Source organism: Gracilinanus agilis, chromosome 2 (genome assembly GCF_016433145.1).
Source record: "Gracilinanus agilis isolate LMUSP501 chromosome 2, AgileGrace, whole genome shotgun sequence".
NCBI classification, from domain to species: Eukaryota; Metazoa; Chordata; class Mammalia; order Didelphimorphia; family Didelphidae; genus Gracilinanus; species Gracilinanus agilis.
This window is the reverse complement of record NC_058131.1, coordinates 508,287,307-508,312,764: the sequence shown is the minus strand read 5'-3', so window position 1 is coordinate 508,312,764 and position 25,458 is coordinate 508,287,307. Positions and strand designations below refer to the sequence as shown.

Sequence of the window (25,458 nt, the reverse complement as noted above, 5' to 3'; positions counted from 1 at the left end):
TCGCCAAAGGATTGTGGAGATTTTTTTCAACTCTTTAAGGATCCTTGTTTTCAGCCCATCCCAGCTTATTGTGTGCTAGGCACTGATCTTTTATCTGTATGAGAAGTCCTGTGCCCACACAGATGACAATCCCTCTACCTATTTAGGTAATGGCACTTCTTGGGTTGCTTAAGGCCAAAAACAGTTCATCCCTTGGCAACCAACTTTCTGGCACTGAATCTCTCTCCGCACTTGGCTAGGCTGGTCCTCAGATAGCAGACAACACAGTGCATCACTAGTGGGCCCAAATTTGAAGCCTTTTCAGCATGCCAGGAAATGCTAGTGTAAGTTTCTCTGCAGGGGCACCACCTCCATGAAGAGACACCAGAGGGGAATTATTTGACATAGCATTTTAAGAAAAAAATTTTCAAATTCATCTTTGAGTTCAAGTCTGTAGGTATGTATAAAGTGCCTACTATGAGCAATATATGTATTCTCAGACCTTTCTGTTCCTGGGAGTGGACAATCTATGATAGTGGAAGGCACCATTGGGCTTAGAGAGACATGGGTTTGAATCCTATAGTCACTCTCTTTGATACCATGGGCAAGTACCTTACCCCTGCGAGCCTCAGTTTTATAATTTATAAAATGGAAATAATAACTATTGTGTCCATTTCACAAGGTTTGGGGGAAGCATCAAATGAGCTTTGTAAACCTTGGAAGCACTATATCAATGTACAAGCAACCTATGGGGTGGTTGTGAGGAAAGGGCTTTAAACATCTTAAGGCACCAAATAAATGTGAGTTATTCTTTTTTTTTTAACCTTTACCTTTCACCTTAGAATCAATACGGGGTAGGCAGAACAGCGGTAAGGACTAGGCAATAGGAGTTAAGTGACCTGTCCAGGGTCACACAGCTAGGAAGTATCTGAGGCCAGATTTGAACCTAGGACCTCCCATCTCTGGGCCTGGCGCTCTATCCACTGAGCCAGCTTCCTCCAAGCTAGTCTTAATCATTAAAAAGGGAAGAGAATTCCCTCCCTACATCCCTCTGCCCCTGCCCCGTCCTCTTATTTTAAGCCTTTGAATTGTGTTTCCCTTCTGCAATTGGACTGAAAAGACTTCAGTATGAGTCTTAGCTGTACCACTTCTTGTCATTCTATTGCTTCAATTGTGTCTGACTCTTTGTGAACCCATTCTTACCATTTCCTTCTCTGGGTCATCTTTTAGATAAAGAAACTGAGGCAAACAGGGGCAAAAGACTTGCCCAGGGTCAAACAGCTAATAAGTGTCTGAATCCAGATTTGAACCCAGGTCTTCCTGACTTCAGACCTGGCACTGTATCTGCTATACCAAACTGCCTTGATTTGTGTCTTGGCTGTACCACCCATTGGTTGTTTAGCCTTGGGAAAGTCATTTAACAAATATCTGCTACTATTATCATTTGTTAAAGGAATTCTTTCAAATGGGAAAATTGCACCTACTTGGGGCTTGGGGCTAGGTGACAAGGTTTCAACAAGACCTTCTACCAGAGGGCACAGCTGAAAAGAACAGTCTTCCAGGACCAGAGGGCACAAGGGAAAAAGAACAGTTGGCCAAGTCCCAAGGAAAGGAAGCTCACGTGCAATAAAGCTTTGGTGTGGGTGTGTGTTTGTCATTTTCATGGGCACCCACTGCCAAACCATAAAAGCTCCCATTACTAGATTTTTATAAAATATAAAGAAAGCTTTCCATCCTGGGAGAAATTCTGTTTCCAAGACAACTTCTTCAGAAGGAAAAGAAAAGAATCCATCCCCTGACTAATGCTGTTTACTATTCTAGCAGGTCAAGCATAATGCTTTGGTGCCCTTTTTTTTTTAATGACATTGACCTTCCCATACTCTCTCCAAAGACCTAAATTTTATTACTCCCTTCTAAGATAAAGCCTGGGTTAGGAAATGTCCTGTGCTCCTAGATTCCCAGGGGTAGCTTACCGGTGAGCAGCAAGGATGCATTTAGTGAGTTATCTCTGTCCATGTCTCCTCAGAAAGATGATCATCATAACTCTCATTTATTTAAGGGTCTTTAGAATCTACAAAGTGCTTTCCTGTGAAACAGGTCAGGGCGAATAATTCCATTTTATAGAGATGGAAAATTGAGTCTCAGGGGATAGCTAGGTGGCTCAGAGGATATAGTGCCAGGTCTGGAGCCAGGAAGACTAGGTTCAAATCTGGACCTCCTAGCAGTGTGACACCCTGGGCAAGTCACTTAACAAGGTTTGCCTAGCCATTGCCTTTCTGTCTTAGTTATTACTAAGGCAGAAAGTAAGGATTTTTTTTAAAGAGGAAGGGAAGGAAGGAAATTGAGTTTCAGAAACACAGAGCTAGCAGGCAAGCAAGCCAGGATTCAAACCCATATTTTCTAACCCCAGATCTATTACCAACACTAAACTGCCTTCTCCCTCACTGCAGTGCTCAAAGGCAAATCATTTGTACCATGTGAAATAGAATAGAGCACACATCTGGCAATAAACTCTGCCCTTGGAAAAATCATGGCCACTTACCCTTTCCTAGAGAACATAACTTCCTCTAGGTTTTCCCCTCCTTAGCACAAGATTTCATCAGTCGATTTTCTCTTCCCAACATGACTTTGTCTCTATCTCAGCACCCCAATAGTTAGCAGTTCTACAATAGGTCTTTTTTTCCACCAAAATATCTGTAGGCTTATTGTTGATATTCAGTCATAAGTGACTCTTCATGACTCCACTTAGGGTTTTCTTAGTAAAGATCCTGGAGTGGTTTGCACATTCCTTCTCCAGCTCATTTTAGAAATGAGACAAATAGGGATAAGTGATTTGCCCAGAGTCACACAGCTAGTGTCTGAGGCCAGATTTGAACTCTGGAAGATGAGTCTTCATGGCTTCAGGGCCAGTTCTCTAACTACTGTGCCACCTAACTACCCTAAAGAGAAAGACATCTGTCCGTGGGAGATATTAGAACCCAAAGAAAGTATAGCACTGTCTGGCCAAGCCTTCCAAATTTTTACTTGTTTGAATAGCTGATAGAAATTCTTATCAAGGGGAGGCCCTAAAAATCAATAGTTGCTCCCAAAAGGGGGAGAGCTTAAAGGATGTGTGGGAAAGAAGAAAGGCTATATGGTATGCCAAATTAGGATTGGAGGACATGGGATCAGACCCCAACTTGACTACTACCAGATGTATAATCTCAGAAAAGTCTCTTAATCCCTGTGGGTCCAAATTCCTTGACATAAGTGACCTCATAGGGTAACTTGGGATTCCTACTAACTCTAAATCCCATGATACCAATATAATGTGGTCCCAGTAAAATTGCTCAGGAGTCGAAGTGGATGTCTTCTGGTCAGCCAAGTGGCAGTAACCAGCTCTTCTCTCTAACTAAACATCTGCCCCTCCCCACTTTCTCCCATACACACAACTTCTAAACCAATGTTTTGTTGTTGACACTCTCTCTCTCTCTCTCTCTCTCTCTCTCTTTATATATATATATGTATGTATGTATGTATGTATGTATGTATGTATACACACATATATACAAACACAAATGCCATATTGCTCCAGATCTAGGTTTCTCTTTTTTTCCTAAGTCTGATAATAACTTAAGTACAACCTATAGTCAGTGCTCTCTTTTAGTAAATTTATATTTTTTTTCCTTGCAAAAAGAACTAATTTTATGACTAAGGCTTATATTCAAAGGGCTTTTATATACTGGTTGCCCCAAAAGATACAGCTTTAATATGCAATTAAGGCTTTTTAAAAAATGGATGCTAAGACTTTTGGGACACCAAGGGGGTGCTTCTTTTGCAATTAAAATGAAAATTCTAGTATCCTAAGGCAGAAGCTCTTCCTATAGCTAAAAAGAAGAAAATCTGACACTGCAGGACACTAAACTGGAGACAGGAAGAGCTGTATTAGAAATCAACTTTCAGAAAATGAATGACTTTGTGATGCTGGCCAGGTAATGAACTCTATGAACTTCTGTTTCTTTATCAATAAGATGAGGCTATCAGCATTTTACTTGCAGGTTGTTATGAGAGTCAACTGAAATACGATACAATTATTTTTTTAATTTTACTAATTTTAAAATTTTCAAGTGAATACCATTGTCAGCCTCAAAACCTTTTTAGCACTATCTGTCGACTCTCTCCCAGAGTCATTGCCTAGGACAAAGTCCTAGAGAAGTTCAGAAACTATGACCAATTGTTCCAATTCATCATACAAGCCAGCTGACCCTAGTGAAGACAGAGGAGATTCTTTGACTAGGCCCCAGTGGTGCTTCAAAACCAGCATCTGGGTACAGAGGAAAGAGCATTGTCCTTGGAGTTAGTAGAAATAGATTGGAGTCTTTACCATTCAAAACCTTTTTGGCCTTAGGCAAGACATTTTAAATTCCCAAGGTCTCTGTCTCCTCCTCTGTAAAATGAGCCAGAATGGACTAAATTCAGTTCGATCAGCCTTTGTTATACCAGGGACTGTACTAGATGTGGGACTGCTAGTTGTGGCACAGTAGATAGAGTACTGAGGCTGGAGTCAGGAAATCCTGAGTTCAAATTCTACCTTAGACGCACTCAGCTATGTGACTCTGGGCAAATCTGTTTGCCTCTGTGTCTTCATCTATAAGTAAATCTATTTAAAAATCTATAAAACAAGCTAGAGAAGGAAAGGACAAGCCACTCTAATATCTTTGCCAAGAAAACCCCAAATGGAGTCACAAAGAGTTGGACACAACTAAAATGACTAAATAACAGCAACATATTAGGTGCTGGGAATGCAAAGATAAAAAGAAAACCAGCCCTATCCTCAAGCAGCTTACATTCACCTAAAATGATTTCAAAGATCCCTGAGAGTCTCTATATTTTAGATGTAGCAAGATACAGTATTTCATTGTACTCTCTGCCACCCTTTGTTGCCATGGGGACTTTAGAGAGTGAGGGACCTCTGAAGTCAGCTGGCGTACTCTTTGTCATTAGAAGGATTCATCTCTCCTTTTCTTTAAAAATATAGAAAGGAAAGAGCACAACCTCCAGGTAATACAGCAGTGGCTCTAAGTTCTAATAAGAGGGTATCCCAAGTAGATAATCAAAATACTTCCCTTAAAATATATATCTTTTTGAATAATATGGAAGTAAGTATAAGTGGTAACATCTGTATAACCCAGTGGAAGTGCTTATTGGCTCTGGGAGAAGGGGAGGGAAGAAGGGAGGAAAAGAAAATAAATCATGGAAACATGGAAAAATGTTTTTTTAAAAATACTAAAAATTAAAATATAGACCTTTGTCTTCAATAGGAACAGGAAAACCATTTTCCACAATTCCTACAAGAGCCCTCTACTTACTTAAATATTGTTACGGAATGTGGATTAGAATTCTATTTGCCCAAGCCGAATAAACTCATTTCCTTTCTCTTTTGCTCTTTGGGACTATTTTCCAAAACTCTGATCATTTTGGCTATTCCCTGCTGTTTCATTTACAAATTTTCTATATCAATTTTCCACTGTGGCACTTATGTAATAGGGGTTGGAGGACTAACTGGGCAGCCTGAGATTTGTCTCAAGCCCTAGAACCAGAGCTGATCTTCTCACAAATAATTCTCCCAGGGCCAAAGCTTGAAGGCTCATTCTTGTTCCTATTTACTTAGGAATGCTAGAGCTTTTCTTGCTTTTTTTAAAAGTAACATCACTACATTATGGACTGAAATTTAACTTCACTAAGTCCACTATGGCCATCAGTTCTCTTTCAATGAAATATACACCAATCCTATCATGATCCACAGTTTGTTCTTCCCCCAAAAAGTGGTCATCCTTTCATTCACCTCTCTTAAATTCCATGTAATTTATAGTAATGCTTTTTAACGCTGGCCTGGGCAATACTCTCCCCTTTTCTTTCTGAACCAAAATGTAACATTGACTCTAGGGCGTACCTTCTCTTAGCCTTAACCTAGAAGATAGTTGCAATTTAATATTCTTTTTCTAATGCTACACAGTATTCAATACCTTCTAGAATCCCCACCACCAAAAATACTGGGCTGGAGGTGGGGGTGGTGCTCTGGAAGGGAGGGATTTTCTTTATCATCTCTTAAACATTCCCATGACCCATCCTGTTCTGAGTAAGCTAGCAACCTACCCTAAACAAGGCTGACTGGCTTGTCCCCTCAAGGAGACTCGCTCTTTATTGGAACCCAAAGATAACCTGTTGTTTCTCCATGAGGCCAGAGGAATACAACTAACTCAACCAAAGCTTCATTTAGTCAAATGCTAGAGGTTACTTATAATATTCCAGCCTCCTCTTGAGAGGAAATGGAGGCTCTGGTGCAAGGTGGGGGGAGCAAAATGTCTTGCAGCTCAGGAGCCCAGAAGTGGAGAGGGCATGGTTGGGGCTCTGATGCTGAGCAGTAATAGGACAAATCAGTATTCCGACAGCATGTGCATGAAGGAGGGAGCTGTAGGCTGGAGCTTCCACGGAGCAGACTCCAGTGCGAGAGGGTCCCGGTGACTAATGTCCTCCTTTAAGAGCCCTGCTCCAGCACCCCTTTGGCAAATAAGCAAAGATGCCTCAATCATCCCAGCCGCATTTGAGCCAGGTGTCAAGAACGCCCCCTTCCATCATGGGTCGTGGGGAACGAATGTAATTTTTTCCAGGCCAAGGCCTTGGCTGCCACTGCACACTAATCATTTCTGGCGGTCACTGTTTGCTTTTGTCTCCTAAACTCTTTTCCTCCTCTTCTTAATTGTAAGTAATCTGCTCGCATCCAAGCAATAACACAACGTTTAAAACAAACACACACATCAACCCCAACCCATCGGAATGTTTCCCTTGCTTCAAGGTTAGTTTTCATCTCGATTCAATGCATGGTATCTCCGGCTTCGTTTATTCTAACACCACATGCCTCCTGTCTGCTGAGCCTTGCTGTGTGCTCGCTTGTGTGTAGTGTTTAGTGTGTGTGGCCACACTTGCATGGATTTGCTGTTTAAGAGTGGTTTAAATGGGTGAATTTGTCCTCCATGTAGAAAACATTGGGAATTCATGACTAACATAGGACTGATGTGTGTTATTTTAGGGAAATGGAGCCTGCTTGTGACCTAGTTAGTAAATGAGGGATTGGTCGACATTGAGAACCATTCTGGGTTTTGGGGACCAAATTTTACAATTTCCCCTATATAAAATTCATTCATTCATTTCTTCATTCATTCACAAGCACTTATTAACTACCTACTCTGAGTAGAACAACATGCTAGCTTCGGGGAAGATAGACAAACAAGACATGGTCATCACCCTCAAGTGTTCATTGTCTTAGGGGGAGATAATCTGTGAGGATAGACAAATATAGTGAGATAGCAAGACTGATCATGTTCAGGAAGGCTTCTATGTAGCCCATGAGTTGGATTAGACCTTCAGGGTTGGGAATAGGAAAGTGTCCATCATTGTTATCGTGGACTACCAGTGTTAAAGGGAAGATTGACACTACTGCTAACTCACTGTGCAATCTTGGGCTAATCACTTCCCTACTTGGGGGTTTCAGCTTGCTCATTTATAAAACTGAGGAGATTGTTCTAAGCAATCCTTGAGCACCTTTTCCATTCTGACTTCTTTGACCGGTGGCTACTTTCCTCTGAACTCCAAAAGGACCACCCTCTAGCCTACAGCCATGAATATGTGTCCAGGTATTCCAGGCATGCCCTGGCACAACCTAATGTCTCCAATTTTTATAATTTTTAATTTCATTTTTTTCAGCATTTTTAGTAAATTTCAGTTTATTACATTTATATTTACTTTATTTTCTAATGATGAATAAAAATTAAATCCTTACTGATTAAATATTAGATCAATTTAAAAAAAGAAAATTTCCTGAGTGCATACTCTAATGAAATATGCTGCCTGAGGTCCTATAGTTACCATCTAAAATAAAAGGCCAACAAGATCATCCAAAATGTATGGCTATGTGAATGCTCCAACCTGTTTTCTCAAATTTTCATTCCAAAGAACACCTGGAATGTAGAGTCTGTTTTTTTCTATAAAAAAGAAAGGGAAGTAAAGAATAAAGACTCTACCCACTGATACAAATTGGTGAACGATCAGAGGGTAGGTCTTTGAAAAAAAAATGCTGGTCTATAATAATGATGAGAAATAAGAAGAGGAAGGAGGGAAAAAAAAGTTAAAACGTGCCCAAGACACTATAGTGATGGTGGTCAGCTGTCCTTGGGAACATTATTAGGTACTAAGTTGCATGCTCATTTAGACATTTGGGTTAGAAGAGTGGAAGGATATTGATTGTCATGGTCAAGAGGGTGTAGAATATGGATAGGAACATCTGAAATCATCTTCCCAGAAGAACCCAAGGTATCAGGTCTTACCAGGCAAGTTTTCACAACTTTTCCTCATCACATTGCACCCCATCCCCATATGGGTGTTGACACATTCTTAAATGAACATCCATTCTAGTCTTATTAGTTGTTTGAGGAGAACTATTACCCTGTGGGGAGTTTTTGTGAAGATATCCTGCAAGAGTCTCCAATGCTTTGCTGAAATTCAGATTGAGGCCCTTGGAGAACATTAGTGGAGAGCAGTCAGCAGCTTCACACTGAGATCTGTAGGGTGTCTCAGACACTAGTCACTCATCGTAGAGGACACACAGCAGGCCATGAGGAGAACTCAAGGAGCAATATACACACAGGGGTTGGGAATGGGGAATGGAAATATTCCCTTATGGGAATCCCAAAACTAACTGTCAACATTGTGATCAATAGTGAAGGAGAAGCCGCAATATGGCAAAAATCCAGTGGTGATGGTGGATGAGATCATGAGCTCCAGTCCCCCCCAGTTCAGTTTCCCGGAGGCTGGACTACGTATAATGATCACTAATAAATTTGGGCCCAGGACCAGGCTACGGATGGCAAGCAGGATCATCATCAATGAGGTAAGTCTACTTCAGGACTAGTTCAGTTCACCTGGATGTGCATTTATTCAGTGCCTTATGGATGCAAATGTAATGTAATGGGGATTCACAGTCAAAAAGCAATGAAATGGGGTGGATTTAGAGTCAGGCCTAGAGACAAAGAGGTCTCAGGTTCAAATGTGACCTCAGACACTTCCTAACTGTGTGACCTTAGAAAAGTCATGTAATTACAGTTTAAAAAAAAAAAAAGCAATGACGTATCTCCCCTTATAATTTAATAGCGAGAATAGGAAATACATACAAGTATAATACAAGGCAGAAAGGAATTAGGATAAAGGAGACAACTAGACTGAGACTAAGTACCCTAGGAAAAGATGAGGAGGAAAATATCTCTTCTAGTTGGGGGAATGGAGGGAAGAGTGAGAGGGCTCCTGAGTTGAACCTTGAAAGAAGAGAAGGATTTCAACTGATAGACGCAGAGAGAGAATATATTGGGGAGAAGGGAGATAGGATGACCTGAGTAAATATACATGGAAAAGGGAACAGAAAGGACCAAGTCAAAGAAAGATATAATAGATTATGAATTCCTATAACAGATGATCAAGTAATGTCTTTTCCAGTTGCAAATGTAATTACATCATCCTGTATTCCTATATGCTACTTACTCGTTTGAGGTTCTCTATCCTGGATCTGCAAATTTCTTTGAACCAGAGTCCCTGGTCAGTTATCAAATGATTAAGTGATTCCCACATAGAAGTTTCAGTGTACCGGCAGGAACTTCCATTTAAAGAGGAACCTTTTGGCAAATCCCCTAATCTTTTTGTCATGAAAATAGCCTTTCCTCCCCATCTTCCTTTGTCCATTTTGTAAATTAATTTGGTTATGTCTCCTTTGAGTAATGCTCAGAAGAGAGGGATCTTAGGTCCTTTTTGGAAAAGAAATAAACTCTAGCCCCATTGTTACTGATAGTCTTGAAAGAATTTTAGAGTCAAAAATTCCCAAGCATTCAACAGTGAAATAAAAGTATTTTGATGGTCTAAATCCCTCTTCCTTCTTGAAAAGTGGGATGTTATGGGGGCAGCTAGGTGGATCAGTGAATAGAGAAACATGTCTGGAGATAAAAGATCATGGGTTCAAATCTAGCCTCAGACACTCCCTAATTGTATGACTCCCAAAAAGTCATTTAACCTCCATTACCCCTCTTCTGCCTTGGAACCAATACACAATATTTCTTTTAAGATAGAAAATAAGGTTTTTTTTTAAAGTGAGATGTTATAATAATAAAAACTTAACATTTACATAACATTTTATAGGAAGTTCTGCATATATTCACTTATTTAATCCTCACAAAAGCCCTGTGAAGCAAAATTGTATATTTTCCCATTTTACAGATAAGGAAACTGAGGCTCAGAAAAACTGACTTGCCCAACAGTTGCTTCTATGGCAAGTTTCACAGCTAGGACTGAAACCCAAATTTTCTGATTCAAAATCCAATATTCCAATACCACAGATTCATCTTGAGGAGATGTGGACTTTTAAGGCCAGCTAGATAGCTTGGCCTAGAGACAGAAAGTCCTGGTTTTAAATATGACCTCAGACACTTTCTACGAGAGAGAGAGAGAGAGAGAGAGAGAGAGAGAGAGAGAGAGAGAGAGAGAGAGAGAGAGAGAGATGAGGACTTTTGTCTTTTATCATTTTCAAAGTTCTGGGATGGTATTTTGGTCATAAATCATTATGGGGATATAGACCCATACTGGAATAAATTAGTGGGAACTGATAACAACCCCACAAATATTAAATCTTGTAAAAAGACCATAATGGTATAATTGTTATAACAGTCATAGAATCTCCACATCTGTTGTTCAATTTTTCAGTTGTGTCTGAATCTTCACAATCCCATTTAGGGTTTTTTTTTTGGCAGAGATCCTGGAGTGGTTTGCCTTTTCCTTCTCCATTTCATTTTACAAATGAAGAAACTAAGGCAGAAGGTAATTGTCCAAGGTCACACAGCTAGTAAGTGTCTGAGGCCAGAATTGAACTCTGGAAGATGAGACTTCCTCCCTCAGGACCCAGCACTCTATCCACTGTCCTATCTAGCTGCCCAACTGGAACTAGGGTTCATCTAGTCCAGCCCATACCTGAATATGAATCTCCTGTAGAACTAACATTGCCATTTGACTGGAATTTTATCTTAGAACCTGGGGCGCTGATTGCTGAAGTGGCATGTTATTGTTCTATTTTCTTTTTAGGCATGGTTTTAGGAACCCTTTTCTCCAACATCCTCAACAAGCAATCAGCCAGCCTCTGGTTAAAGTACTCTTGTGTTGGATAACTTGCTACCAATTAATCAATTTAGATTGATTGATTTAAATAAACATGTATTTAATAATAAATATTTATTAATTTTATAAACATTTATTAAGTGCCTACTAGGTACAAGAACTGTGATAAATATCTTCAAAGACAGCCCATTACACTTCAGGCCTGCTTTAATTGTTTGTTTTTTAAACCCTTACCTTCTGTCCTAGAATCAATACTATATATTGGTTCCAAGGCAGAAAAAAAGTAAGGGCTAAGAAATGAGGGTTAAATGACTTGCCCAGGGTCACACAGGGCTGCTCTAATTCTGAGAAAGTTAAGATGTTGATTTTTTTAATAAAAACTTTTAAAAAATGGGACTGTGGCAAAGGAATTGGCATTAGAAGTGAGGGAATCTATAGAAAATGTACTTATTTAAAGTGTTCCTTTTCTACCTTCCTAGTTTATTACTGTGTCCCAGGGCCCCTCTTAGCTATTACTAGATTCATAATACTGTTGGAATAGTCATCTATTCAGATTCGCAGCTCTGAGTCCCAAATGATATATCTATTCAACAAGAAGCCAGACGACAAATTAATTGAAAGCAAAAGGCATTTAATAAAAAGAGAGACTGGCAATGTAAGAACAAGAAATTGAATAAGGTATTCAATCTTGTTAGCACCCACTCCAAAATGGGGGCCTCACCCAGGCTGTTTCCCAGGAGTTGTCATTTCCATTCCCGGGGAACCCCCTTGGGTTTCCCAACATATGAACAGAAGGATATATCAGTTTGCTCACCCATAAAGGTGCCACTTTTGTGGCAATCTCAGGAATGCTGGTTGGATTCCAGCAAGGCAACTAAAGAGAGCTGTAGGGATCCAGAGTGATTTATACCAATATAAGGAACTCCAAACTCTGTCAGTGCTACAACTTGGAATATCCTAACATATCTTGGCTTGGAAAGATATAGATAAAGATGACATTTTTCTCCTTCTTCTTGTGTAGCTTGCCTATCTGACTCCCCAGCCTTTCAAACTGCACATTAAAAGTGCATCAACCCACTATGCACCAGGTAACATCATCACACTGAGGGTCCCACAAAGGCCTCTGGAAAAGGTGATTCAAAGAGAATTCCATCTAATCAGTATCTGTCAGACCCAGCACCTTCCCCCAATACTTCAGAAATAGAAAACCCCATCCTGGGGCAAGGGACATTTGGCCCAACTCATTATCTGTGGAGACTACCCTATCAGTTTAATAAACATTTAATAATCACGTAGTCAGTCTGAGGCACTGAATTAGGACACCTTGCTAGAATCCCTTCATCAAGGTAGAAGAACAAAACGGCCATTGGTTGTGCTAAAGTGCACCTAGAAGTCCAATAAAGAAGAGCTGAGCAACCTTAACGATCTGATGAAAATGATCAAGGGCTAAGAAATCAAATACAATGAATAATACAAGCGAAACACCACTGAATGGGGCGTTAATTTTAAAAGAATGGGAGAGATTTGACTATAGTTTTTTTTTTAAATAAGATTTTATTTTCCCCATTATATGTAAAAAACTATTTTTAATATTCTTTTTTTTAAGTTTTAAGTTCCAGTTTCCTTCTTCTGACTCCCCCTTCTTCTCTCCCTCCCCTCCCCCCTCCCTAAGATGACAAGCAATCTGATATTTGACTGTAATTTATTAACAATTTTATATTACCTCGGTCAGGAAATTGTTAGATGGGACGTGCTGTACCTATAAATTACTCGGCACAAGAGCATCCCTGTTGTGTCCCATGTAGAGAGAACGATGCATGCCTGTAATTTAGGGCATTCAACCAGCCTGGAACAAAGACCAGTAATTCTCACCTGGGGAAAAAAAGGAGTGGTTTGGTTTTTTGTTTGTTTTTTTAAACCCTTCACTTCCATCTTAGAACCAATACAGTATATTCAATGCAGAAGAGCAGTAATGGCTAGATAGTGGAGGTCAAGTGACTTGCCCAAGGTTACACAGCTCAGAAGTGTCTGAGGCCACATTTGAAACCAGGACCTCCCATCTCTAGGTCTGGCTCTCAAACCACTGAGCAATCTAGCTGCCCCCGATTGAAATGGTTTTGAAAATGGGATGCAAGTAATGATAAATCAAAGGCCAGGCAGGGAACCTGTGTTTCTGTGGAGCGATGAAACCTGAAAGGTTGAAACAAGGTGGAAAACTTAGTGCAAAAGCAGAGATTTCAAGCCAGGAAGCTCAGTACAGCACCAGCAGGCAACTTTTAAGGAGTATCTGGAAATGGACTAAGTTTGACATAACCTGCTTCCAGTTTACAGTGGTTTGCTTTGTACCCAAATGATTATTGCCCCAAATCTGCAGTATCTCCTTCTAATAGGGTTTCACCAATGAGGTCCCTAAGATGATTAGCTTTGGTATTTGGTGGATCTGTGCTTTCATTATGTGAATTAGAGCTGAAGAATGGATTGGTGGAAGTTACAAAGAGAGAAATTCCCAAGGCCATTCTTCTTCCTATAAATTTTGATTTAGTAAAATTTTATATAAAATTTTTTTGCATTCTGTAATTCCACTGAATTATAGGTAATAGCTACAAAGCAATTGTTATTTATTAAGTGCATTTCCTATGATTAATTTTTTTAAAACTTACTTTCTGTCTTAGTAACAACTCTAAGACAGAAGGGCAAGGGGTAGGCAAATGGAGTTAAATAAGTTGCCCAAAGTCACATAGCTAGGACATGCCTGAGGCCATATTTAAACCCATGATCTCTTCTCTAACGCCTGGTTCTCAATCCACAGAGCCCCTAGTTGCCCCCAAGCCAATCTTTTTTGTACAATAGCATCTTCTTTGCTCCTGTTATTCATAGAATTTGGCTCAGACAAATAAGGAGTGGAAGGAGTTCTCTAGGCCCTAGGAAATCAGGTAGATTTATACGGTGGATACCCAGCACACAGCCAGGCACCCATTTCTATGTTTGGTGGTTGGTCTTGGGGATGGGCCAAGTCTGAAATACTAGGGGTGACTGGTCTCTTGATGGACAAATGAGAAGAAAATCAGGAAAAAGTCAAAAAGTCAGATGCCTGGAGGGACAATCCCATTGGTCATTTCCTCTAGCAACATCATCATAGAGCCCCCTTGCATTTTACAACTGCTATGGCAGGGAAAGATGAGATTTCATCTTACTATAAATAAAGACTATTAAAAGGCATTACTGATCTGGGCACTGTATGAAGCAGGGAACCCTGAAGCAAGAGCTGCCTACATAGAGGATGAAGTCAGGGTTCTCTCTGCAAGGCAACATCCCATAGGTCGAAGTTTCTTAACAAACCTTGTGTCCTAGACCACTTTGGCAGTCTGATGAAGCCTAATTCTGATGTTATTTCACTACATTCACAATTGAAGGAAATCCTAAATTTCAGTTAGAAGTTAGTGACAGTGTAAATTTTTTTCCCATACAAATTCACAGACTGCCTGAAGTTTCTGGTCACCAGAATATGACAAATTTAGGAATAAATAACTACCACAATGAATAACTGGACCAGTTATAGAAATAGTTACCATCAAAGGATACAAGACTTGGGAAAGGACAGTTGATTAGGATGACAGTAACAGCTAATAGGAGAAAGTTCTCATACTTAGTGGTCCTAGAGGCAGAGGTTGCTGGGTAGCCTTTTAGAGGGAGAGCTATGACTATTTGAGGGACAGCATCTCTCAAGGTGACTTAATATAAGGTTGGCTACATTCTGCAACAGTTTGGCAGAAGTATTAATAGATTAAAGACAAGCTGGCAAGCTGACCATTACAAGAAAATAATACAAGCTATGAATAAAATGGAATTTTAAAACTTAAAAAAAAATAGACCTAAAGTAGGAAAAGTTGGCTCTCTCTGTGAATCCAGAATATACTATCCTTTTTGGTAGTAGAACAAAGTAAAGCTACACACACACACACACACACACACACACACACACACACACATCCTCTCTAGGCCTGGTTCTCAATCCTATGAGCCACCTAGCCACCCCTCTCCCTCTCTCTCTCTCTGTCTCTGTCTCTCTCTCTCTGTCTTTCTCTCTCTCTCTCTGTCTCTCTCTCTCTCTTTCTCTCCATATATATATATATAATATTTTATATATTTACATATTATTATATATGCATATTATATATAAAATTATATGTTTTATATATTTTGCATGTTTATATTTAGAGAATACACATTTTATGTTCATGTATGTATTTATTTAAGATAGTATATTTTTATTTAAGATAGTATATAGATATAAATATATTTAAGAGAACATATATTGGTATATGATAGTTTATATAAGAACACATAAGATAGTTTATATAAGAATACATAACATATATATTTTAAATAGTATATGTGTATACATACTATTTAATAGAAGCTATCATATATTATCATGTATCATATATAATATTATATGTTTCAATTTATATCATATGGTAGCATAGCATTTATTATTATGTTATGTTATATCATATCAAGGGCAGCCAGGTGGCACAATGAATAGAATGCTAGGCCTGGAGTCAGGAAGACTCATCTTCCTAAGTTCAAATCTGGCCTCAAGATACTTCATAGGTGTGTGACACTGGGCAAATCACTTCACCCTGTTTGCCTCGAGTTTCTCACCTATAAAATGAGCTGGAGAAGCAAAATGGCAAATCACTCTGATATCTTTGCCAAGAAAAACTCCAAACAGGGTCACAAGTAGTTGGACACAGCTAAAAAGGACTGAACAACAATAATATCATGTCATGTTATAATTTGGAAGAAGAAAGACAGGGGCTGAGGACAAGGCTTGTTTTGAAAATGATCAGTGTGATCTCGGCTGCTCTGAACCAGCCAGGATAATGGTCAAGAAGAATTGCCACAAATTAGTTTCTATAGGACTTTTATGAGGGTGATGTAACCTAAAAGCCACTGTCTGCTGTACAACAACCAGCTACACCTAAAATGACTCAATCTGTTTCAGATTGGTGAGGCAAGGTATTTTAAGAAAAGCCTGAACTCTGTCAATGGAAAGGTGCTTCCCCCTTCTCCCCAATATCATGGTCTAAATATTATATACAGAGGAGGCAGCGGAAACTTCCTCCCAGAAACCTTGTGATCTCTACCAGCCCACACAGGAAAGAAGTTCAATGTAGGTTTTAGTTTGTTTTGTTTTCTTTTTTTTTTAACATGTCTCCAGCTTTGGAGATGCTAACCACTAGGGAATGTAGTAGAATCAAGGTATTTTTGAAGATCTGAGAAAATAGAGTGAGGAACTTAAAATAGTGTCGAGGCAAATTTTGTTCAAATATACTCAATGAGTGGTATATAAATGCAAAGGGAAATGTTTCTCCAAGTGTAGTAGTATGAAGAAAAAGACATGGCAATAGTCTTCCACCATGAAATATATGGCAGGTACCAAAAAATACAGTGTCATGGTTAGAGGCCATGGAAAAAGAGGGCAGGATGGAAATAATCCCAGTTTGTGGGTCCTGGAAAAACCAAGAGATGTATTTTTATGGCTTCTTGAGAGGGAAAGTAGATGTGGTGAAATAGAAGTTGTTGGGAACAATAATTACCTCTTTGTGAAGAAAGGTGATGACTGATTGAATACCTTCCTTAAAGAGAGGAGATTGTGGGAGGCAATCTGATTGGGCTCAATGGATGCTAATCTGTTAGTGGTTAAGGAGGACCCAAAACTCTTTTACATGAGTGACTCAAAAGTAAAGTGATCTTTGTGGCCAATTCCTGTGACAATGAGAATGGTTGACACTAGAGTTCTTTTCTTCTAGGAATGTCAACATTTCTATTTCCCACCATTCTGGAACATCCAGATAAACCTATAGATCATATATCCCATGTCCATATCAGATCCTTTCTCAATAAGTTGGCAGGCAAATAAGGACTAAGTAGGAAGGCCTACTTATGGAATTCAGGACCAAAAGAAATTATGATAGGGATAGAAACTGAATGAAGAATAAGTTGTCCTTTTACTACAGCATTCTTGACTTCAGGGGTTGTCCGCAGAGAATTCAGAGGCTTGCAGGATGGAGTGAGAAGTTCCAATGACAAATAGAGAAAAATTTTTCAAGCGTTTGAACATTGTAACATGGGGACCAGATTGGTCTGTAAGGACAATGGATATGTGGATATTGCAATCATCTATAGCACCATTTCTCAAAGTGTGGTCCATGGATCGGTGGGAGTCCCTGAGACCCCTTCAGGGGGGTCTATAAGGTCAAAACCATTTCCATAATGATACTAAGACATTATTTGTCTGTTAAAATGCTCCTTCCTTTTTCAGCCACATATCTTGTGTGAGGCCAAATTTTCTTCATATTACTTCATCCAAAACAATGTATTACAACAGATTGAACACAGAAACAGATAGGAAAATCCAGCTGTCTTCTATTAAACCAGACATTAAAGATATTTTGCAGAAGTATGTAAAACAAAACCATTCTTCTAACATTTTTTTTTGTTCTGGAAAATATAGTTATTTTCATTTGTCAAATATGGCATTTTAACATATAATAAATTTATTTTGGATATTTTGAGTAAATTAACAAATATTTTTGGAATTTTATTTCTAATGGCAAATATCAATAAATATCAGCACATAAACAAAAAACATAACCAACAATATAACATAAACAAAGTTCTCTATCTTTAATATCTTCAGTAACTTTTAGGAATAGAGAGATCTTAAGACGAAAAAATCTCGCAAATCGCTAGTCTAAAGTATGATCTTTTGGATCTTGAAGTTGGCAGTCGGGTGGAATAGAGTCAGGAAAACCCAAGTTCTTTCTGATGTCTATAAAAAGTGGGAGGACAGGCCGTATCTTCTTGCATACCCACCACACATACTGGGTCTTCTGAATGGACTCATGAATGTTCATGGCTACTCTCTAAATGAATGAATCAGTTGATTAATCAGCAAACTTTAATTAAGTAGCTGCAAAGTGTCAGGTGCCCATTAAGTGATGAATGAAACCTTTGACACACTAACTACATCAGCAGGGCTTCCCCTCACATGGTTCCTCTGGTGACAAATGAAATGAGCCTCGTTGAACCTTTTAAAACACTGATTCCATTCTAAGATTTTTCCCCTCAGTGGATTTTATAATTCTGTTATGAAATAGAAGCTTGTTTGATGTTTGAATTCTTTATTACTCCAATCACATCTATAGGGTTTCTCTGCTTTGTATGTCCTTTGATGTTTAGACACATGATAGAAATTTATATTCCTTTCCACTTACAGGAAGGTCAGGACATTCAGACTTCAAGAGTTCTTCCCAGTAGCAGTAATGATCCTAATTGCTCTAAAGATTTAGAATTAGAGAGTTATTGCATTCTGATGGGTTCGACTGATTATGACTGTGGGGGTCTGTTTCTATTTCTTCAATTGTGTTTGAGTGAATAAGGGTCCATCATTATTATTTTGAGTTTATCTTTGGGCCTAGATCTGTGACACATGCAAGACCATTAATTTGGCTACCATGATCTGCTTAGACCAGTGATGGGCAAACTACTGCCCGCCGGCCAGATGCAGCCCCCTGAAATGGTCTATCTGCCCCCGCCCCCCGCATCATTATTCCTAATCTGACAAATACAATGAGTAGGATACAATACAATGAAACTTCAAAAGAGTTGCCTTAGAAACAGACTGACAGATGAGCATTTCCTTTCCTTTGGCCCCCTCTTTAAAAAGTTTGCCCAGCACTGGCTTAGGCCATTGTGATGGGTGTAAATTGCTGCTGTTGGTCCTTTACTTAGGTCCTTGACTCCTCTCCTATTATAGCATCCCAGAGTTTCTCTCCTCTCCTAAGATTTGGACCTTGGCCAGAAGATGCTGTTATTGCAGAGTACCTGCCAGACAGGGTCACCCATTTTGAGTGATCTTCATCTGTTTATTTAAGACTTTCTAGATCATCTTTGTGATATTCACCCTTATTTTGTTTATGGCTATTTGTCTTAGCTCTGTCTGTCTTTATGGGTAATATGGCAAGGAGAGTCTTGGCTAATCCCTCTCGCCTACCAAAGAGTTTATGATTAATAACTGGATTGTTTTGGAGGTCAATTATAGGCTATTAAAGAGTGCCGTATGATTTCCCTCAACTGAACAGGTCTCCTTAATTAATTAATTAGAACTTGTTTGGGATGACCTGCTCCCACCACAAGCACAAGGAGAGGCTTTACTCCGAGTACCTGTTGGGCACTTTTCCACCTGCAGACCATGTCAAAAAAGAGAGGTTCTCCCCATGGAGAAGGGCCACTAAGGTTACATCTGCTCATAGTAAACTTATTCCAAGGGTGGATCCAGAGTATCAGACAGACAATTCATAGCCATAGATATGGCCACCGAGAGGAGGGGTGACCAGCAACAGAAAACTGGGATAGCCATATGGTTCTGAAAAATGCAAACCACCTGAGCCCCCAAATTGTGATTGATGGCTTTGGTTAGCAGGTACCAGGCGACTGATGGGAGCCCTGGGGAGGCACCAAACTCCTTCCAGATCACCTTATAAAAACAATAAAATAAACAGACCATTCAGATGCCCTTCCCACAACAGCCTCTAATTCCTCAACCTAGGTCGAATGTAATGTGTTGATTGCCATTTCTCTATCCGAGATTCTACCGAGGCAATTAATTAACACAGAACCTGAGACAGACGTGGAAAAATTCCTTCTGAAGTGTAAAAAAAGGGGATCGAGATGCCTTAGAGCCCAGAGGCAGCTGGCACCCCTCTTTGAGATTTTAAAGAGAATCCCCTAATCATTGGTGTGACACCAGAGGTGGAAAGGGTAGGGTCATGTGAGACATGCGCTGGACTCCTGGCCAAGGCACCACAATCTGGGTCTCAGCTTAGGGTTCGGGTCAGAGGAAACTTTATTTAGCGATGTAGAACTATTTTGTTGTTCAGGCATAACCCCATTTCTTGGCAGACGTCCTAGAGGGGTTTGCCAGTTCCTTCTCCAGCTCGTTTTACAGATGAGGAAACTGAGGCCAACAAGGGTTAAGTGTCTTGCCCAGACTCCCACAGATAGTAAGTGTCTGAGGTCCGATTTGAAGTCTGGAAGCTGAATTTTCCTGACTCTAGGCCAGCACTCTATCCCCTGCATTGCCTAGCTGATTCAAAATGAAAGAATCCTCTAGAACGGAACATACGACAGGTTTTTCTGCCCTAGAAAAGGTGATTTGTTTCTCTCTCTACTTGACTTTGAGATCAAGAATGGGGTGTGTGGGTTGAGATGAGCTCAAATTGCAACAAACACATGTTTTTTCGTTTTTTGGAGGTTTGGGTTTTTTTGTTTTTTTGTTTTTTTGTTTTTTTTTTGCCAGAAATAGAGATAAATTCTTAAAGTATAATCACTCATCAAGAAAAAGGGATATGATACTCTTGACTCTGGACTTCCACAAAGGCCACCCCTCTTGTTCAGACCCTTATTCCCTCTTGCCCACACTATCCCATTTGCTCAAGTCTCTGCCCTCTACAATGCATTGTGCACCTAGATTTCAAATGGGTACCCTATTCAGCACAAGCCTGATCATGTCACTCCTCTGCTCAAGAAGCCTCGGGAACTCCCCATTGCCTTTAGGATAACGTGCAAAAGCTTAGAATATAAGACTTTCTCATTCTCCCCAGTCTATGTTTCCCAGCTTATTACACATTACGTTCATTGACCCTGCATTTCAGCCTAAGTGGCCTGCTTTTCAGTCTATGTTCATGACATTTCTTCTCCCACACCATGCCTTTGCACAGGATGTACCTCGTGTCTGCAGTGCCCTCCTTCCTCACTTCTACCTGCTGGAACCCCTCTCTGTCTTCTGGGCTCAGCTCATGGGCCACTGCCTTCAAGAGGCCTTTCCTGATTTCCTTAGTTGTTAAATGGTCCCCACCAAATTCTGTATGTTTGTTGTATGTATGCATATATACATGTATATATTTATATATATATCATGTGTTTACCTACTTGTAAGCATGTTTTGTTTATATACACACACGTATGAACACAAATAGCAATCAACAAAAAATTATACATATTAGTTATAGTTGTTATATTCAGTTGTTTCAGTCTTGTCTGACTCTTCATGATGCCCACTTGGGGTTTTCTTAGCAAAAACACTAGAGTGGTTTGCTATTTCCTTCTCTGGCTCATTTTACAGATAAGGAAACTGAGGCAGACCGGGTTAAGTGACTTGCCCAGGGTCACAGAACTTCAAAGTGTCTGAGGCCAGATTTGAACTCAGGAAGAGGAGTCTTCCTGACAGCAGGCATAGTGCTCTGTCCACTGTTCCACCTAGCTGCCCTTTGCCAGAAGAAAATTATTCTGGTAGCAACATGTAAGATGAATTGGAGTGGTGAGAAACTTAAAGCAGGATGACCAAATAGGAAGTTGTTGCCATAATTTAGTCAAGAGGTGACGAGGGCCTGAACTAAAATAATATGAGCCGAGAAAAGTGATGTCACACGTGGGAAATGCTTTTGAAGATAGAAATGGCAAGATTTGACAACTAACTGGATGTGAGGCAAGGAACAGTATGGGATCTAGGATAATTCTGAGTTTAAGAATCTGGGTGTCTTCAGTGTAAATAAGGAATTTTGAAGATGAAGGAAATGATGAGTTCAGTTTTAGACATGTTGAGTTTATGACGTCTTTGGTTGGTGATTAGTACTTGAAACTGGGATGAGATTAGAGCTGGAATTAGATACATATAGCCCAAGGAGTCATTCCCCAGAGCTGATAGTTAAACGTATGGCATCTGAAAAAGATGGTCCGGTCTCCTGTCAAGAGTGATATCTGCTGATATCCTCACTACTTCAAGTGAAATCAGGAAAGATCTCCAACATGTTAAGTAGACCAGTTTGGTGAATCAGCAGTACAACCACTACTGCTTACTGCCCAGGTGACCTTGGGCCTGTCATTTATCTTCTCAAGGCCTCATCTATAAAAGTGGGGAACTAAACTGGCTAACCTCTGGGGCCCCTTCCAATTCTTAATACTAATACATGTATAACCCAGATTGAATTGCTTGCCTGCTTCAGGAGGGAGAGAGACAATTTAGATCATACAACTTTGGAAAACTCCTGTGAAAATTTGTTATTAAAATAATAAAAGAAAAGAAAAACCAACTCTTAATCCTAAAATGCTATGACTTTAAAGAACAGGGGTTCTTATTCTTAATCTGGAATCTCACTTGTTGAGAGAGGGTTGGAGGGAGGGAGGGAGGGAGGCAGAGAGAGAGAGAGAGAGAGAGAGAGAGAGAGAGAGAGAGAGAGAGAGAGAGAGAGAGAGAGAGAATTTCAGTACAATTGGTTTTCTTTCCTTCATAATCCTATGCATTTTATTTGATGCATTTAAAAACATTATTCTGAGGCAAGATCCAGCCATAGGTTTCATCAGATTGCCAAAGAGATATTCTCTCTCTCTCTCTCTCTCTCTCTCTCTCTCTCTCTCTCTGTCTGTCTGTCTTTGTCTCTCTGTCTCTCCCTCCCCCTCTCCTCTTTAAAATAAATTGTTGTGAGCAGCTCGTGGCTCAGGGAATTAGGTTCCAGATCTAGAGATGATAGGTCCTAGGTTCAAATGTGGCCTCAGACACTTCCTATCTGTGTGACCCTGGCCAAGTCACTTAACTCCCAATTCCTCTCTTCTGCCTTAGAACCAATATACAGTATTAATTCTAAAACAAAAGGTAAGGGTTTTTTTTTAATTAAGAATTCCTAAAGTCTAGATCACCTCCTTCATCTTTTGCAGGAGTAAACTAGGGCCCAGAAAGGTTTTGCTATTAGCCAGTCCCAGAGCAGATCTCAAAATGATTGCCTCAAACTTTGTAAGATGGGAACTAATCAACCCAATCAAGTTGTCATGGAGCCTGACTGTTAAGCATTTTGTATGGACTCTTCCAAGTCAAGGACAGCTTCATGTATCTGTACGTTATTTTATGCCCTAAAGAAAAAAAAAAAGAAACAGGGTGCTTGTGCCACTATTTCTCATCTGAGACTCATTTTTGGTTTCTCCTCATCAACTTGGGCAGCGCCAAAGACTGATTAACTCTGCCAATGGTGTGAGTAAGCCACTGCAAAACGGGAGGCATGAGAATATAGAGAATGGGAACATACCAATGGAGAACCAAGAGGAGCAGCAATCTCAGCAGCAGCAGCAACAGCAGCAGCAACAACAGGAACAGCCAGAGCCTGAGTCCACAGAAACAGATTTCCTGTCTCCCTTTTCCATGCCAGGTGAGTTCTGAACAAGAGAAAAGGGTACCCAAAAATGCTTCAATTTAACTTGTTTTTTTTTTCATTCCATAAAGATCTATTTTCTCTCTTTCCCATATCCTCTGTGCCCCAAATTTGGGGATAGAAAAACAAAACCCTGTAACAAATATGCAAAGTCAAAGAAAATGTTCCCATATTGACCATGTGCAAAAAATGTATGTCTGAATCCATTACCTCTCTTTCAGGAAGTGAATAACGTGTTTTATGATGGTCCTCTGGAGTTGTGGTTGGGCATTGATTGCAGCAATCAGTGTTAGATCTTCCAAAGTTGTTCAACTATATAATGTTGGTCCTCTGGAGTTGTGGTTGGGAGATGCATTGATCGGCGTTGTTAGATATTTCAGTTATTCAAATTTGTACAATGTTATGGATTGTATTCCTGGATGAGAAGGATCAGAATTATAACAATAATGAAATCCATAAGACAAGAGGAGCAGAAGGTTGAATTTGGTCATCATTTGGTTTAAAAGCCCCATTCCTACATCTTGCAATCCAGGAGAAGAGACTGAGACGCAGGTCTACACCAAACTTATATCCTTCCTATGTCAGCGCACAACGTGAGCAGGGAAGTGGGGTGAGCAGCTGTGGGGATGGAAAGGAGTGAGTGCATGTGAGAAATAGTTAAAAAAAAAAAGAAACGGGGGACAGTGGATGGAGAGCCAAGCCTAGAGATGGGAAGTCCTGGGTTCAAATTTGGCCTCAGATACCTCCTAGTGGTGTGACCCTGGGTAAGTCACTTAACCCCAACTGCCTAGCCTTTACTGCTCTTCTGACTTAGAACCAAAACAAAATATTGATTCTAAGATGGAAGGTAAGGGGTTTAAAAAATTAAAAGGAAAGAGTCAGAGAAGAAGTGTAGGGACCACATGTGACCAGGAAAAGTCACTTTATAGTGATTTGTGGCCATGGAAATGGAGAGGAGTGAGGGTATGTGAGAAATAGTTTAAAAAAAAAAAAAGAAAGAAATGACAGATGAGTAACTAACTGGATATAGAGATTAACCCCAAAACCTAAAAAGCAAAGCACCTGTGTTCTTCTTAGTCTCCTAATGAGGGTACATTAAAATCAGAAGCCAGTTAGGGCTATAAAAATGAAAATCAGCATCATTTTCAAAGCACTGACAGCTAGCCTGTTCATCCACAGAAAATCTGTTGGAGCAGGCTAATATTAATATGGAATTATACTTTAGAGAATATCAATTTATGTGCAAAACTTCTCCTAAGTAGGCCATAAGAGAAGTTTAGCACTGAATAGATAGGAAGGAAGGCAGGCAGGAAGGAAGGCAGGCAGGCAGGAAGGAAGGCAGGAAGGAAGGAAAGAAGGAAGGAAGGAAGGAAGGAAGGAAGGAAGGAAGGAAGGAAGGAAGGAAGGAAGGAAGGAAGGAAGGGAGGGAGGGAGGGAGGGAGGAAGGAAGGAAGGAAAAGAAAAAAGAAACCATCCTCAAATTCCTTAGGCCTCTGAGTGGCCATTTGCATTCCTACTTTATATAATGATGAGGCTCTTTGTTCCCAATTTCAAAATATTACTCTGCATAAACTGAAGTGCCCAGCAGGGTAGTGGGACTTTGGGCTACAATAATGGAAAGGTAGCTTTTAGCAGAGTGATAGAGAAAGTTCAGGCCTGGATATTGCTTTTCTTTAAATGTTTTCTCCAAGATATGAGAAAAACTATGTCACAGTTGAAAAGTTTGATTCAGGAAAGTAAAGATTGAAACAGGGAGATTTGACATGGATGGTTTGGGGTGAGGTAAGATTCTAAACCCTTGTAGTTATTTTTACAATTTTATTACTCCAGTAATTTTTATGAAGAAAATTGCCTAGTTCTCAACTATTGTTTCATCCTCTCCAATAAGCCTAATTTGAGTTCTAGCTCTGGCCCTAAAATAAATTAGTAGTGTGATCCTGGGTCTCATTTATAAGATGAGGGGGTTGGACTAGATCCAGGATTCTTTAACTTGAGGCCCATGCCTTTTTAAAAATTTAACACT

At 39.8% G+C, this 25,458-nt stretch overlaps 1 protein-coding gene across 1 annotated transcript in view; it reads left to right on the top strand.

Moving 5' to 3' along the window:
* The window catches only part of SLC24A4 (solute carrier family 24 member 4), a 275,567-nt gene that overhangs the window by 198,754 nt on the left and 51,355 nt on the right, over positions 1-25,458 (top strand). Inside the window, exons 11-12 of the mRNA XM_044659999.1 lie at positions 8,736-8,905; positions 23,228-23,432. Of these exons, the coding sequence (XP_044515934.1) occupies positions 8,736-8,905; positions 23,228-23,432 (375 nt within the window). The remainder of the gene's footprint in view (positions 1-8,735; positions 8,906-23,227; positions 23,433-25,458) is intronic.